Raw genomic sequence first — 15,095 nt, 5'->3', positions numbered from 1 at the left:
TAATAGTTTCAGCAAAATGTATTTTTCTGTAACTTTTCAAGGATCTTTATTCAATTTGTTGCTCCACTGACACTTATCCATATTGCTTCATTTGTTGCACATAGTTACCGCATGATAGTTTGTTTTGTGTTTTAATTGCTTCACTTTTGCACCATATGCTTGTTCTTTGTTGGCAACTTAGTTAACAGTGTTGTTTAAACAGCTACCCATTTTCCTGTTGGGAAATATCTAGCTTGCATTCCCTGAATTGGAACTACATTGCCAAATATTACAATGTAGTTTAAGCACTATGGATATGAATTGTCAAAGTAAGTCATAGCAGCCTTAGCATAAGTCAAGCGAACAGCTGTTCCAACCTTGTGAATGGTAAACTAAGGCCAGAAAAAAGATGGAATTGTTTACTTTTCAACCTCACCACCGATTGAAAAAATAACAAAAACTGCAGGGAGGAGAAGACCCTTGCTGCCTTCTCTGGGGCTAGTCACCCCACTGCTTCTTCCAGAAATAGATGCAGACAGGAGCTGCAGATCCTTTCTAGCCTTTTTAATTCTGCTTGTATCTGTCTCTTCTAATCCATTTGAAACCCAATTGAAAAAAGCCTAAGTAAATAGTTTTAGAAGCTCTTTTCTCAGTGTTTCGTGACTAATGGAAAATTAGCTTTTGGGAAGACAATAAATAATCAGTTGAAAAGCAAAAGCATACTTCTGCTAATAATAATTTACACTTTTCCCAGTGATGGACTTGCTTCTTTTTCTCAACCCTACCCCAAACATTTTCCAGCATAAAGGAAGGTATCCTCATAGCAGAATTTCCAGCGCAGTACCTGATGGTGCAGAACGGCGGCCACTTAGAGAGCGAACTGTCATAATAGATCAGTTTTCAAGACCCAATACTACTCACACATTTCGGGTAGGTATTTGAAAGCTTTTGAGATTTTTCATAAGAAACTGGAATTGGGGGGCGGGGATACCTCTCTTTTATTCCCTGTTAAACTGTGTTAGATTATTCCTATGTGCTTAGTTGTATGCAGTCTTGCAATTCTGGGAGGAATTATTTCCTGCCTTCCAGATACCATTCCTTTGATACAAATAAACGTCTTATATTCTCATGCTTTGTAGCCCAAACCATGCTAACCATGCATAACAGAGTTTTTAGCTGACTTGCGGTTACTCTACACTTTGGGACAACCCTGTTTTACAGGTGCTTGATTTTTTCTAGAAAAAAAGAAAGGACACCCCCCAAAAAAAACACCCCAGCCTCATAAGAAATGACACCAAATGTTGAGAAGCTGTGGTGTTCATGTGTGTGGAATGAACACCCTGTTTTGTGGTGTTGGGGGTGGGAGAATGATCCAAAGCCAGAATATCCCACTTGCAAAGATTTGAATGTTTGCTCACTGTTTAACCACATTATTGCCTTTAGTGCTGAACAGGAAAGTGGAATTAGTATTGGACATTTTTCAATGCTCCTTGTGGAATAGTTACATCTTCATAGCTCTTTTTCATGTCACAGGCTATATGCACGCTGTATCTTTAACAGACATTCGAAGCACATTTCCCCTCAAATAATTCTGGGCTCTCTGATTTGCTAAGGGTTGTTGGGAATTGTTTCTCGGTGGGGGTATACAACAGGGTTCAGAATTATTTAAGGGAAAGAATGTACTCCAAATGAGCTTTAATAAAGCGTGTATGCAGACATAGTCACTGTTTGCCCTTGACTTGTGGCGGGCGGGGGGCGCGAATGCTATAAAGGTTAAAAATCTGTTTTTCTCTTTCAGTCAGATACACCTCATAAAATATCATTGACTCCTATGGATTTTGCTAATCAAATGTGGACAGGTCATGGGGTATTGACAGGTAAGACCTCTGTTTTATTAAAGAAAAGAAGATTGTAGCACAAGATGCCAATCCCCTCAGAACTGTGATTCTCAGTTTCAGCATATTAGCATTTGTGGGAGAATGGGGTAAAATGAGCATTAAGCATTGTATTCTACATCACAAGTTGAGCCCAAAAAACAAATGCTGTAAACCATTTTATTCTAGTTTGCCTCTGTATGAAAGAGGTGCAGAAGCAGGCAAAATTTAGTGGAGCAGCAAGGATGGAGAACCTGTGGATGTTGTTGGACTAAAATTTCCATAATCCTCATTCATTGACTATGCTGGCTGGGGATGAGTGAGGTTCCAAGGAACATGTGGTCCCTCCAGATGTTGTTAGACTCTAATAGCATTTGGAAGGACCACATGCTCCCTGCCCCTTCTTTACTGGATTTATACTAATTTCTATTCCTTGGTACAATCAAGGATTTTTGATAAATTGGCCATAGACTTTCAATAAATTGGTCAATTTTTGCAAAGCAACTATTTACTTAGTGTTCACTACTGCAGCCTGAGTAAACCCCATTATTCAGTTGGAGCCCCAAGTGAAGATGTTTAGGGTGGCTCTTTTCAAGAGTTTGTAGCTATACTTAATTCATCTAAGACTAAGTCACTGGTTCTTGTACAGCTGTAGTATTAGCAGAGAGCCAGCAGAGGGCTACCACAGAAATTGGTTGTTGCTATTTTAAGATCTCATAAACTCATCATGTGTACATGTAGCATGACTGTTCATACCAGGTTACAATGCCTCCTAGCCCAAGCATATTCTCCAGAATTGTTCTGTTTGTGAAATACACAAGAAATGGAAACTCTTCTTCAGTGTAAAAAGTAAATTAACTGAAAAACAATCCTTCTTTAACTTTGGTGATGTAGTGAAAGGTGACAATCCTTGCAGAAAAACACACACTTTTTTTTGCTGTGTTGAAGTTCGCCATCAGTTCATGTTGCCTAGCTATCTATTAAACGTGAAATAATGTATTTCCTTGCACCTGCACAGACTGCTTTTAATAACAAAATATCCCCAGAAGTATTCAACTTCCTGCTGCCCATGATTGTCCTTGTAGGGTAGTGAATTTTAATAAAACCTCTCAAGCAAGGTCTAGGGACAGAGGGAACGCAGTGCACAGGCAGAAATTCTGAGAACTAGAAAGGACACTGGGTAAAATGCTAAGAGACAGAAAGTGGGTAGACATAGGCAGCAGGCTCACTAGAACCTGAGTTAAGGTTCAGCAGAAGCCTGTGAGAAAGGGCAATGGGGGTAGCCTAGTGACTGGTGAGAGAGCAGTCTGGTGAGGTGGGGGGCTTGAGATTGCAAGTGGTAGTAGCTGCATGTTGGCAAGAAGCAGAAACAGTGCTCTGGCTAGGCAGGCAGACTGAGAGTCGAGCTGCAGGAGATGCTAAATTAGAAAAAGGGTTTTAGTGTTAAAAAATAATAATGAGCATGGTTTTAATGGGGACCACAGCACTCAGGAAGATGTGGTTAAATCCTTCCATTTGCAGTTCAACACCTGCCCTTCCCAGCATTTGTGCAAATGGGGACTTTTCCTCCAAAGTTACCATATTTTTCGCTATATAGGACACACTTTTTCCCCTCCAAAAATGAAGGGGAAATGTGTGTGCGTCCTATGGAGCGAATGCAGTCTTTTGCTGAAGCCTGGAGAGCAAGAGGGGTCGGTGCGCACCGAAGCCTCTCGCTCTCCAGGCTTCAGGCAGCTATCCGCAAGCCTTCGGAGCAATCTGAAGGCTTGCGGATAGCAGCCTGAAGCCTGGGGAGCACAGCGCCAACTACCACTGCGCTCCCCGGGCTTCAGGCAGCTATCCGCAAGCCTACTGAGCGCAGCGAGAGTTCCCACTGGGTTCAGAAGGCTTGCGGAAAGCAGCCTGCTCTCCGCAAGCCTTCTGAGCGCAGCGAGAGTTCCCACCGGGCTCAGAAGGCTTGCAGAAAGCTGCCTGTTCTGGAGGCTGGGGTCGGGGGAAGCTCGGGCTTCCCCCGTGCCAGCCCCGCGGCTAAGAACAAAGCTGCGCACAGCTTCTCCTGGCTAGAGAGGTTGCGTGTGGCTAAAGAGGAAGCTAAGACAGCTGTCTTGGCTTCTTTGCTCTTTGGGGCTGGGGGGGATAATTCCCCCCTTTATTTCCCCCCCTAAAAACTAGGCGCGCCCTATGGTCCGGTGCGCCCTATGGAGCGAAAAATACAGTAATAGCAGCATTGGGGGGGCATTGGTTCATATCAGCGTTGTGGTTGGGGCTGAAGAATTAAACGTGAACAGTCCCCCTCTGTGTATGTTGTCATGGTGAAAATCAGGATTGCCCATTCCTGCAATTTTAAAAAAAAACACCTCTGGTGTGCTTTCTCATGATGCATTGTGTAGTTTGGCCCCTAAGGTTAGAAAGCTAAGGGGGAAGAGGGGAGAGTTGGCCTGGCTGAAAGATCCCGCACCAATTTGACAGTAGACTAAAATGCAATGATGTGAATGAGGCAGAAACTTGAAGGACTGGGGATTGCAGAAGATGTGGAATCGAGAAAACAAGTGGCTTAGGAAGAAGGCAGTGCCAACGCTGGGGAAATCCTCTGGCAGGGATCAGGAAGGGTGTGGATCAGGTAGTTATCATTAAGAAGTTCGTCAAGGTGATTGAAGTCAACCTAATTGATGAACTCACCTAGGGTATTACCTGTCAGGCTGGCAAGCCTCTTCTTTCTCCCATTTGCAACACTGAACTTATCCCCAATGAACGTTAATAGAGAGATTGCTCTTGCTATTACCATGCATAGGGAAAGAAAGGATGCACCCCCAGAAACAGCTGGTGGGGAATGAAAACTCGCGCACCTCAAACAAGGACTTGTTACCCAATGGTCCCTAATAGCAAGTTTGGCTTCTCTGCTCACAAGCCTTATATGAGGTTGCAGGCCCTTCCTACCTCTCCTATGCTCTTGCCCCTAATTTGCATAGGACTGGGTGTCAGTCCAAAATCAAAAACACATCCCTGCTCTGTCTGAAATAGTTGATCTGTACTTAACATATTATTGGCTTCAACTTGTGTATTTTTCGATCAGCTTCCTGTGACACTACTGTTCCCATTTTACTGATAGGAAAACAAGGCTAGGAGAGGTCACTCACCAAAAGAATTTGAGCATGAACCCTTTTGTTTCAAATGCACTGTATCCACTTGACCCTCAATATTACCTACTAATGTTTTTGCTTGCAGGTTCACAGTTCCATGCCAAATCATTCCAGAGAAATCCACCTGTATCTAGAAGAAGATTTCAAGTTGCTTCATAACATATAGCAGAAGGCAAAAACAACCAACCAACCAACCTGATCTGTACTTTATGGGACTCTGCAATACTCCCAACTATATTATCAGAAGGGATGGCGTTCCAGTATTGTAGTTTTGTGCCTTAGTGTTCTGTGTCTCTGCATACAGCCAGCTTGGAAATTGTTTCACCAAAGACTCATTAGCAAGCGCATCAAGACAGTGGCATATATCTGGAAAACAGAATATGAATTGGTGCCAATTTTTTTCTAAAGGCAGAAGTCAAGTTTAAAAGAAAGTGCCTTCCTGGTTCTGTTCTGTTTTTGTTTGTTTGTTTGTTTGTTTGTTTGTTTGTTTGTGGACCAGGTACAAGTAGAGCTGAGCCAAATTGTCATTAGCTTTCCTTTTCTTTTTCTGTAGCGAACAAGGGAAGCTTTCATAAAGCAGCTAAACAAATTGCACAAAATTTAAATAGTTTCCCTGTTTTTCATCAAAGTTCTGGGGCTCAGTGTAAAAGCCCTCAGAGGCTGGTCTTTAATTATCTGAGCTAGCCCACAGAACTATGAAGCCTTGGGAGGAAGGGTACTCTTTTCACAGAGAAGCATGCTAAGGAATTTGAGCTAGACTTTGCCTCGGTTCTTTTGGTGGAGCTTCTGTGATCTTGGTCAGACAAGTTTGGTGGGGTGTGTGTGTGTGTGTGTTGCACAGGCATTAAAACAACTTAGAGCCATTAAAACAAACCTTAGCAGGGCTTTCACACATTTCCTTCTAATGAAATTTTGAGGAAGCAAACACTGCAAAAACCAGGAATTGTTTACGCAGGAATGAAAGTGACACCAAAACAGTTGGAGTTGGTTTTAGCTCAGCTGTAGCAATGCAGTCTATAAACCCTTGAAGAGTATGATAATCAGATTTAATTCCTGGACTCTTTTTGTTATGGTTCCATAAGAAAAATCTATCCCTTCTCTCTGGTTTAGCTTGGGCAATCTCTAAAATTAATTTTGGAAGTGAAGTAGGCATACGTTGCTGCAGTTTGGGTTCAAATATTTTCTTCATGCACAAACTTAGCTAATGCACATTGATTAAACACCATGAAAAAACAAATATTGATGCAATCCCATCAAGATCCTTTTTGTGCAATTGCATTAAGAACCTTTGGCCATATATTACTGTTGCATAGACACAATATATTATTCTGAAATCAATGGAGATTTGAGTACTTGTTTATTCTATGTGGTCTACACATAATCTAGATATTTTGCATATTTTTGCCCCCCACCCAAAAGCACTTTTTGAGAAACTTAGTTTCATTCTGAAAATAGAAGTCATTGTATATTTCTTGTGCATTACTCCACAGTGTGTCCATTTGAAGCCAGAGGTACCCACACCTGCCCATTGACATGGTAGGGCATATATACCAAGAGAGCAATAACTTCTTTCTTCTCCATTCACCTGGGGCATGTAAAGGGATGAAAATGTATGGATAACCTAACCAAGAGGAGGGTTTTCAAATGTGTATCAAGTAGCCACTCCTACCCTGGTGGACAGTAGGATCTGGAATTAATCTAGATCAGGCACCCCCAACCTGCGGCCCTCCAGATGTTTTGGCCTACAACTCCCATGATCCCTAGCTAACAGGACCAGTGGTCAGGGATGATGGGAATTGTAGTCCAAAACCATCTGGAGGGCCGAAGGTTGGGGATGCCTGATCTAGACAGAAAGCAGCATGTTGGGGGCAAACATGAATGCTTCTAGATTGAGAAAAACAAATGGGTTAGTGTGCATGCACACTGCATAAAGGTACCTTGATTTCGTTTTGCATCATTTTAATAAGTTCCCCTATACCCTAATTCACATAGTTAATATGTAAAATAATCAAAAATATGAAAATCGGTAAAGTACATATATTGAGGTGTAAACTAACTGTGGAAATCAAAATGGAAGAATTGCAAAGTTATTTCTATGTTAATGTATGTATCTTTATATCTTTAATCATACGTTATTTGTTGTTGATTACCATTGTTGCATTTTTCTACCTTCTCTTTGTTATTAATTTGGCATGTCACCCTGTGAAGGATAATTAGAGGGCTGACCATCACGTATTACCAGTAATTAATACATCAAGCACTGTAAAATAGCTCAGATGGATTTGTTCTCAGAAAGAATTAGCAGCAAAATTATATCATAGATCCTCATGGACTTAGCCCACTTTCTGGGCTGCAACTGATATTCTGTTTATTGAGTTTTTCCTTCCTGAACTTCTTTGATGTCACCTGCTAATGTAAAATGAATTGATTTATTTAGTACTTCAGCAACCCTAATAAAAATTTGCTTCATGAGCCAATGAATCTGTAGAAATGTGTACGGAACCGTTTTTGAGGACTTGCTATTTTCATTACAGTAGTGATAACTCTTGCCATTTAGCCAAAAGACTAGGCCCACAAGTTTGTTTGTAGTGTACGCATGGGAAGAAACATTGTTTGTTAAAAATGACTGGCCAACTCACTCACGCAAGTCTTACTTATATAAAATGCATGTGACTAGATCAGAATGCTTCATTGCTGAACCCAGGATTAAAATCCAGGTTGCATTCAAACTGTATTAGTGGTCAAGAAAGCTTTTTATAACAGCTTGAGTCACATGATTGAAGGAAAAATTTTTGAGCAGTGGTTTTGTCCTTTCCTGCTACTGTCTCCAAGGTATGAGTTAGAACTTGTCCCCGTAGCAGATGCTGGTTTAAAATAAATGTTTAAATAAGCATATCAGTCTTGTTCTCCAGCACATTTATTTTTAAAATGTTCTTGAAAACAAGAGCCACTTTTGTTCAAATACTTTTATCCAGCTCCTCCAATAAGAAGTGATTTAATTTTTAAATTGGCAGGACATAATAGCAGCTCTGTGAATTGCTTCCATTTCTTTTGGTCTGAGAGGACTGTACTGGGCAATAATTCATTAGCTCTGAAGAGTCTGTAATTCAGTGCTCCATTGAGTGTCTTGCCAAGTGTGCTTTATGTTATATATATATATATATATATATATATATATATATATATATATAATATTTATTCAAAGTTTAAGGTTTCAAAAAGAAAAAAGAACAATACATAATATAAAAAAGAATGCAACAGTAACAGAAAAAGAGAATAAAAGGATATAAAAATACATTCAATTAAAAAAAAAGAATTTTTATAGAAAAAAAGAAACAGATTAATCCTTTACATAGCTTTCTTCCTTTACTTATTTCCTTGACCTCCTCACACCTCCCAATTTTGTATTCTAATTCAAATAGTTTTTTTCAGCAAATCCTTACAACCTTATTTTCTTTTAAATAATTTAATTTAAAATAATATACTTTAACGTCAACTCTTTCATCACATTCATCAACTCATTTTTACTTAATCCTTTATCTCATATCTACCAAAACTACCTAATTTTCTTTTTCCAACACCTTTCTAACAGTCCTTAATTTTACAATATTTTTGAAGATATACTTTTAATTTTTTCCAATCCTCTTCCACCGACTCTTCTCCTTGGTCCCGGATTCTGCCAGTCATCTCAGCCAGTTCCATATAGTCCATCACTTTCGTCTGCCATTCTTCTCGGGTGGGTAATTCTTGTGTCTTCCAGTACTTTCCGATGAGTATTCTTGCTGTTGTTGTGGTGTACATAAAAAAGGTTCTATCCTCCCTTCGCACCAATTGGCTGACCATGCCCAGGAGGAAAGCCTCTGGTTTCTTCTGGAAGGTATATTTAAATACCTTTTTCATTTCATTATAAATCATCTCCCAGAAGGCCTTAATCCTTGGGCATGTCCACCAAAGGTGAAAGAATGTGCCCTCCATCTCTTTACATTTCCAACATTTGTTATCGGGCAGATGGTAAATTTTTGCCAGCTTGACTGGGGTTAAGTGCCACCTGTAAATCATTTTCATTATATTTTCTCTTAAGGCATTACAAGCCGTAAACTTAATACCTGTGGTCCATAACTGCTCCCAATCAGCAAACATAATATTATGTCCAACATCTTGTGCCCATTTAATCATAGCAAATTTAACCGTTTCATCTCGTGTATTCCATTTCAACAGCAAGTTATACATTCTTGATAAATTATTGGTTTTAGGATCTAACAATTCTGTTTCCAATTTTGACTTTTCCACCTGAAAACCAATTTTCTTATCTAAATTATAAACCTCCCTTATTTGATAGTAATGAAGCCAGTCTCGTACTTTAGTTTTTAAATTGTCATAGCTCAGCAGCTTTAATCTATCTCCGTCTTGTTCTAAAATTTCCCAGTATTTTGGCCAGTTTGTCTCCATATTAATTTTTTTCAGAGCCTTGGCCTCCATTGGTGACAACCACCTTGGTGTTTTACTTTCCAACAAATCATTATATCTCACCCAGACATTAAACAATGCTTTCCTAACAATATGGTTTTTAAAAGCTTTGTGTGCTTTGACCTTATCATACCACAGATATGCATGCCATCCAAAAACATTATTAAAACCTTCTAAGTCCAAGACATCCGTGTTTTCAAGAAGCAGCCAGTCTTTCAGCCAACGAAATGCGGCTGATTCATAATAAAGTTTGAGGTCTGGCAGGGCAAATCCCCCTTTTCTTTAGCATCAGTAAAAATCTTAAATTTTATTCGAGGTTTCTTGCCCTGCCAGACAAATCTCGAGATATCTCTCTGCCATTTCTTGAAACAGTCCATCTTGTCCAAAATTTGCAATGTTTGGAACAGAAACAGTTTCTGTTCCAAGTGTGCTTTATGAACTCTCCTTGGCTGGCTATGGGAACAGCCAGAAACTGGGAGGAACTTTAGGGCTTGATCTCCTTACTGGAAATTTTGAAGGGGGCTGAACAAACTGCCATTCTATTTCACCTGCAGCGCATGCTTTCTTCAAATGCTGTACAGTGGTACCTCGGGTTACATACGCTTCAGGTTACAGACTCCGCTAACCCAGACCCAGTACCTTGGGTTAAGAACTTTGCTTCAGGATGAGAACAGAAATTGTGCTCCGGCGGCACAGCAGCAGTAGGAGGCCCCATTAGCTAAAGTGATGCTTCAGGTTAAGAACAGTTTCAGGTTAAGAACTGACATCCGGAATGAATTAGAGTACTTAACCCGAGGTACCACTCTATTTGAAGAACAAATAACAACTCCATTAAACTATGTCGGAGATGGAAAGGTAAGGAAATGGATGAGAAATGTATTTGCAGGATGCGGGGCGGGTATTCAAAACGTATTTGTGGCTGTATAACTGGAGAAGGCAAAGTTTGCCTATCTGCAAATTGTTTTCTTAACTGAGAAAGAAACTGGAAATGCTGAAAAGGCAGCTTTATCTCTAAATTCAGGGAGCAGTCTGGTTGCAGCAGCAATAGCCTGTGACTTGCATGTTAATCATACTCTGCCTTTTTTGGGAGGCTCTAGAAAAATGAGGGAAATATCAAATGCACAAAACAGTGAGATGACAAAGGCAGTGTATTAGAGGGGCGTCTGCTGCTACTGTGCACGAGAGCCACTCCAACTCTACTCCTTTTTTTAATTTTCTGTCTCCTAAAATGCAAGGCAAGCTGTCTTGATAATCACTGGAATAAAGTTACACCAGGGGCAGCCTTCCAGATGCTATTTGGACTAAACATTGACCATGCTGGCTAGGGATGATGTAAGTTGTAGTCCTACAGGATCTAGAGGCCAACCATGTGGGATACCCATCCTGGTTATACTTACAAGATCTATAGCTGCTTTTCTCCCTACCATTGTCTGAACACTTAAAAGGGCTCACAGTCTCCCATCTGTATGCAGAGAAATGTATGCAAGGCATTCACTGCCCTTGATAATTCTGTTTGGTTGTTTATATCTTGCCTAGGTTTTCAGAAGATGCCCTAGTGAGCAGAAGTATGGAAGAAAAGCACCTCTTTCACCTTGAAGTTGAGCTGGAAAAATTCAGGAGTCATCTTATTGTTGATAGGATGTCTTGGCTGTCATGAATCATCAGTCTTTCTTCTCTCTCCCCACCCCCATTGATAAAGACTGTCACAACTGAAGATGAAAAGTTATGCCAACTGCACTAATGCCATGATCTACAACAATAAACGACAGAAAATTTCAGATTCGTCCCCATTGTTACAGGACTAATTATCTGTTAATATCCAATGTCATATGTGCTGGTGTCCATTATGAGTTTGTGAAATTTAATTCCATAGTTTAACATTGTCATTTTTGGAGTTTTGTTTGTTTGTCCTGAAGCCACTACTAATTAATTTCACCACCTGATCCCAAGTACCAGTGTTTTTGGGGAAGAAGGAGTGGGACAGAATAATTTATCCCACTTTGTTCAGTCAATGGAGCATATCAGGGTTGTTGTTGTTGGTTTTGGTGCAGCAACAACTCTTCATGCGCTGAGCACATCATACATTTTATGTCTGTATACCTTTCATATAGGAGAGACCAGAGTTTGGACTGCACAAGTGTTCTGTGTGCTTTATGTGGAAATTGGACAAGCTAAACCGCCAGAGCTTTCCAACCTTTTTTTGGACAAGTGGGCACATTTCAAATGCTCTGAGAGCTGGGGGAGACAGTCAGAAAATGGCTGCCGTGGGTTGCTTGGCATAACACAAAAGGTGAGATAGTACAGTCAATTACTAGTTCTCCTCTGACTGACCCAACCAAAAACCTCAGGCTTACCATGGCAAGTCAGCTATAACCTGCTGCTCCTGATCTTGGAGATGCAGCTGTTTAAAGCATAAGAACTCTGTTTTCCCCAATGTCAATTCTCAACTGAATCCTAGGCTGCTAGCCTGTACCCACTTAGCTGAGAATAAGCCCCATTAAACCCAAAAAGACTTCTGAAGTAGACATGTATACCACAGTTCTGTAAGATAACTATATGGTGGATTCTTAATGAGTGCCTGGACATCGGCTGCTGCACAACAGGAGACGTACCTAAGCCTTTGCACTTTACACATTTACACATTTCACATTTATCATTCTGGCACTTGCTGTGTAATAGTGTTTGCAAAGGTTATTGCAGAAAATACTGTATTTTTCACTCTATAAGACACACTTTTCCCCCTCCAAAAATTAAGGGGAAATGTGTGTGCGTCTTATGGAGCGAATGCAGGCTCCATGGCTTCAGCGATAGCAACGCGAAGCCTCCAAAGCGCAGTGATAGTGCTCCCGCCGCGCTCTGGAGGCTTCGCGCTGCTTTTGCTGAAGCCTGGAGAGCCAGAGGGGTCGGTGCGCACCGGCCCCTCTCACTCTCCAGGCTTCAGGGATAGCCTCCTGAAGCCTCTGGAGCGCAGCGGGAGGTCCCACTGCGCTCTGGAGGCTTCGGGTTGCTTTCGCTAAAGCCAGGAGAGCCAGAGGGGTCAGTGCGCACCGATCCCTCTTGCTCTCCTGGCTTCGCTTCACTGGTGAGGTGCTGCACAGCTTTCACTCTCTGCACATTGCCCCTTCAGCAAAGCGGGAGGAGAAATGGAAGGGGCCATTTCTCCTGCCGCTTCGCTGAAGGGGCGCTGTGCAGAGAGGGAGAGATTTTTTTTTCTTGTTCTCCCCCTCTAAAACAAGGTGCGTCCTATAGAGTGAAAAATACGATAACTTCTAGGTCATCTCAGATGAACCAACCACAAGAACAATTCATTCTGGTTGCCAGAAAGGAAGGAAGGGCAAACTACAGAAATAATAAGGAAATAATTATTTACTAAAATAATTTTAGAAAATAAGAGAGCAGCAGCAGAAAAAGTACACTAAAGGGGAACAGAAAGCAACCGATGGAACATGATATGCTGGTGATCGTCAAGCACAAATAAAGAGGTACCAATTGCAACCAGTAGGAATGAGCGCCGCTACTGTTAAAATAGACCATGACATACTTAATAATAATGTAAAGCCAAATGATTTGCAATATGGATAAGAGACTGGGTTTTAAATGAAATATTAAAACGTTTAAAGTATGCTTACACTGCTTTTGAAAAAGAAGATCCTCTGAGTAATAGCTAACTTTTTAATTAGAAAAGGATCTAGGCTGCTACTTACCTAATACAAATATTGAGTGTTTATCTTGGATTATGGCAAATTAAGGCCAAACCAGGTATGTTAGACATGTATTACGATGTTGAGCATGCCTCTTCAATTAGTTTTTCTGTTTAGTTTGGAGTTGCATAATTGAAGCATTTCTAAATAGTTATTCGGAGAGTTGTCCTTAATCTCCTTCTATTTTACTTCTGGAGTATTAGAAATTGTTGGGACACAACAAAGAAAGAAAGGTTTGCCTAGTTTGTCTAGCTTCTGTACTATCTCCCCCTTCTAAGGAAATAAAAAAAAATGTCCATTTTTCTATACATTTGATTTTAAACAATACTTCTTTTCTCATAAGCTTATACATTGTAGCTACATCCCACCCCAAAAATATATTCAGACAAGGGTGGACAGGTTCCTCCCATAGGTTGAGATGCACATTCTAGCTGCAGTTAATACAGATGTAGAAGGGACTATTTTATTATCCACATTTCCTTCCAATTACTTTAAAAGAAGATTTAACTGATTATTTTAGGAATTTCATAACCAGTAATTTGTTTACTATTATCTAAAACATGACTGCATAAACATTTTACGGCACTTCAAAAAGATTTGGTATCTTCAAATGTTTAACAGGGTAAGTAGACTGACCATTCGTGGTGTCCTGCCTCCCACTCTTGGACCAAAGACCCGAGTTCTCGGCTTGGGAAATTCCCCAAGTTTATTTTATAATTCAGAATGTGATTATTTCATCAGTTCAGGGTACAGGTTACAAAGTTCAACAGGTACATTGGCAGAGACTAGAATACATAGACGGGCATAACTTGTCCCAGAACTTGATATGCCTCCTCTGCTCTACTTTTACAGGTGCAGAGCGGGGTCCATTGTTCATAGAATTGTAGAGTTGGAAGAAACACAGAGGATCAGGGCTTTTTTTTTTATAAGGATAGAACATGCCAGAACTGAGTTCCAGCACCTCTCAGGTTGGTGCCATTGCCTTTATAAGAGAACAAGGGAGGCATTAATTGTGAGTTCCAGCACCTCTTTTTCTACTGCTGAGAATCATTTAATCCAGCCTCTGCAATGACAGCTCCAGCCCTGCCCTAGATGGTGTCACAACACACATGCCACATGGCAGCAGAAACTGGGGGTGATACAATCTTTATAGCTATGCTATATTAATTTTAACACACACACACACACACACACACACACACACACACACATGCAGAGAGAAACTTGGCCTTGATTGAGGCCTAAACAAATACAGTGGTACCTCAGGTTACATACGCTTCAGGTTGCACACTCCACTAACCCAGAAATAGTGCTTCAGGTTAAGAACTTTGCTTCAGGATGAGAACAGAAATCGTGCGCCGGCGGCGCGGTGTCAGCAGGAGGCCCCATTAGCTAAATTGGTGCTTCAGGTTAAGAACAGTTTCAGGTTAAGAACAGACCTCCGGAACAAATTAAGTACTTAACCCGAGGTGCCACTGTAGTTCGAACTTACTGATACATTCTTGTTCAGCAAGTTCACACCACAGGTTTTTTTCCTGGGAGTTATCTTTTTGTAGAATGTGGCTTTCATGTAGGAAACAGAGTGTACTGTAAAACAGGAACATTCAACCACTGGTTTCTGAATGCTACCATTTTTGACATGTTTTCTGTGCATTTATTATTTTTGCATAGAGACTGATGTTTGCTTGGCAGATGTTGTTTTCGAGGATGAGCAGGTGAAATAATTCCTGAACGTGTGGCTTCATTTGTGTGCTTGCATGACGGAGCTAGCATCTGATTCCTGGTGCAGGAATTAAACACCAGGTTTATATCGCTATTGAAATCTCAACAATCTGGATTTTTAAATTAGTGGACTGCGTGTGAGGACAAATTTATCACCTGAGTCCCATGCCAGGGTGTATACTTGGCTAGGATTAACGATATATAACCTTGTG

At 40.7% G+C, this 15,095-nt stretch overlaps 1 protein-coding gene across 1 annotated transcript in view; it reads left to right on the top strand.

The window, feature by feature from the left end:
- Nucleotides 1-7,465, top strand: part of FAM149A (family with sequence similarity 149 member A) — a 38,587-nt gene extending 31,122 nt beyond the window's left edge. Inside the window, exons 12-14 of the mRNA XM_081209191.1 lie at nt 781-909; nt 1,778-1,856; nt 5,079-7,465. Of these exons, the coding sequence (XP_081065317.1) occupies nt 781-909; nt 1,778-1,856; nt 5,079-5,152 (282 nt within the window). The 3' untranslated portion in view covers nt 5,153-7,465. The remainder of the gene's footprint in view (nt 1-780; nt 910-1,777; nt 1,857-5,078) is intronic.
- The last annotated feature ends 7,630 nt before the right edge of the window (nt 7,466-15,095 follow it).

Source organism: Podarcis bocagei (assembly GCF_964188305.1).
Source record: "Podarcis bocagei genome assembly, chromosome: 9".
Taxonomy (NCBI): domain Eukaryota; kingdom Metazoa; phylum Chordata; class Lepidosauria; order Squamata; family Lacertidae; genus Podarcis; species Podarcis bocagei.
The sequence above is the reverse complement of the archived record's forward strand: the minus strand, read 5'-3'. Positions and strand labels throughout refer to the sequence as shown.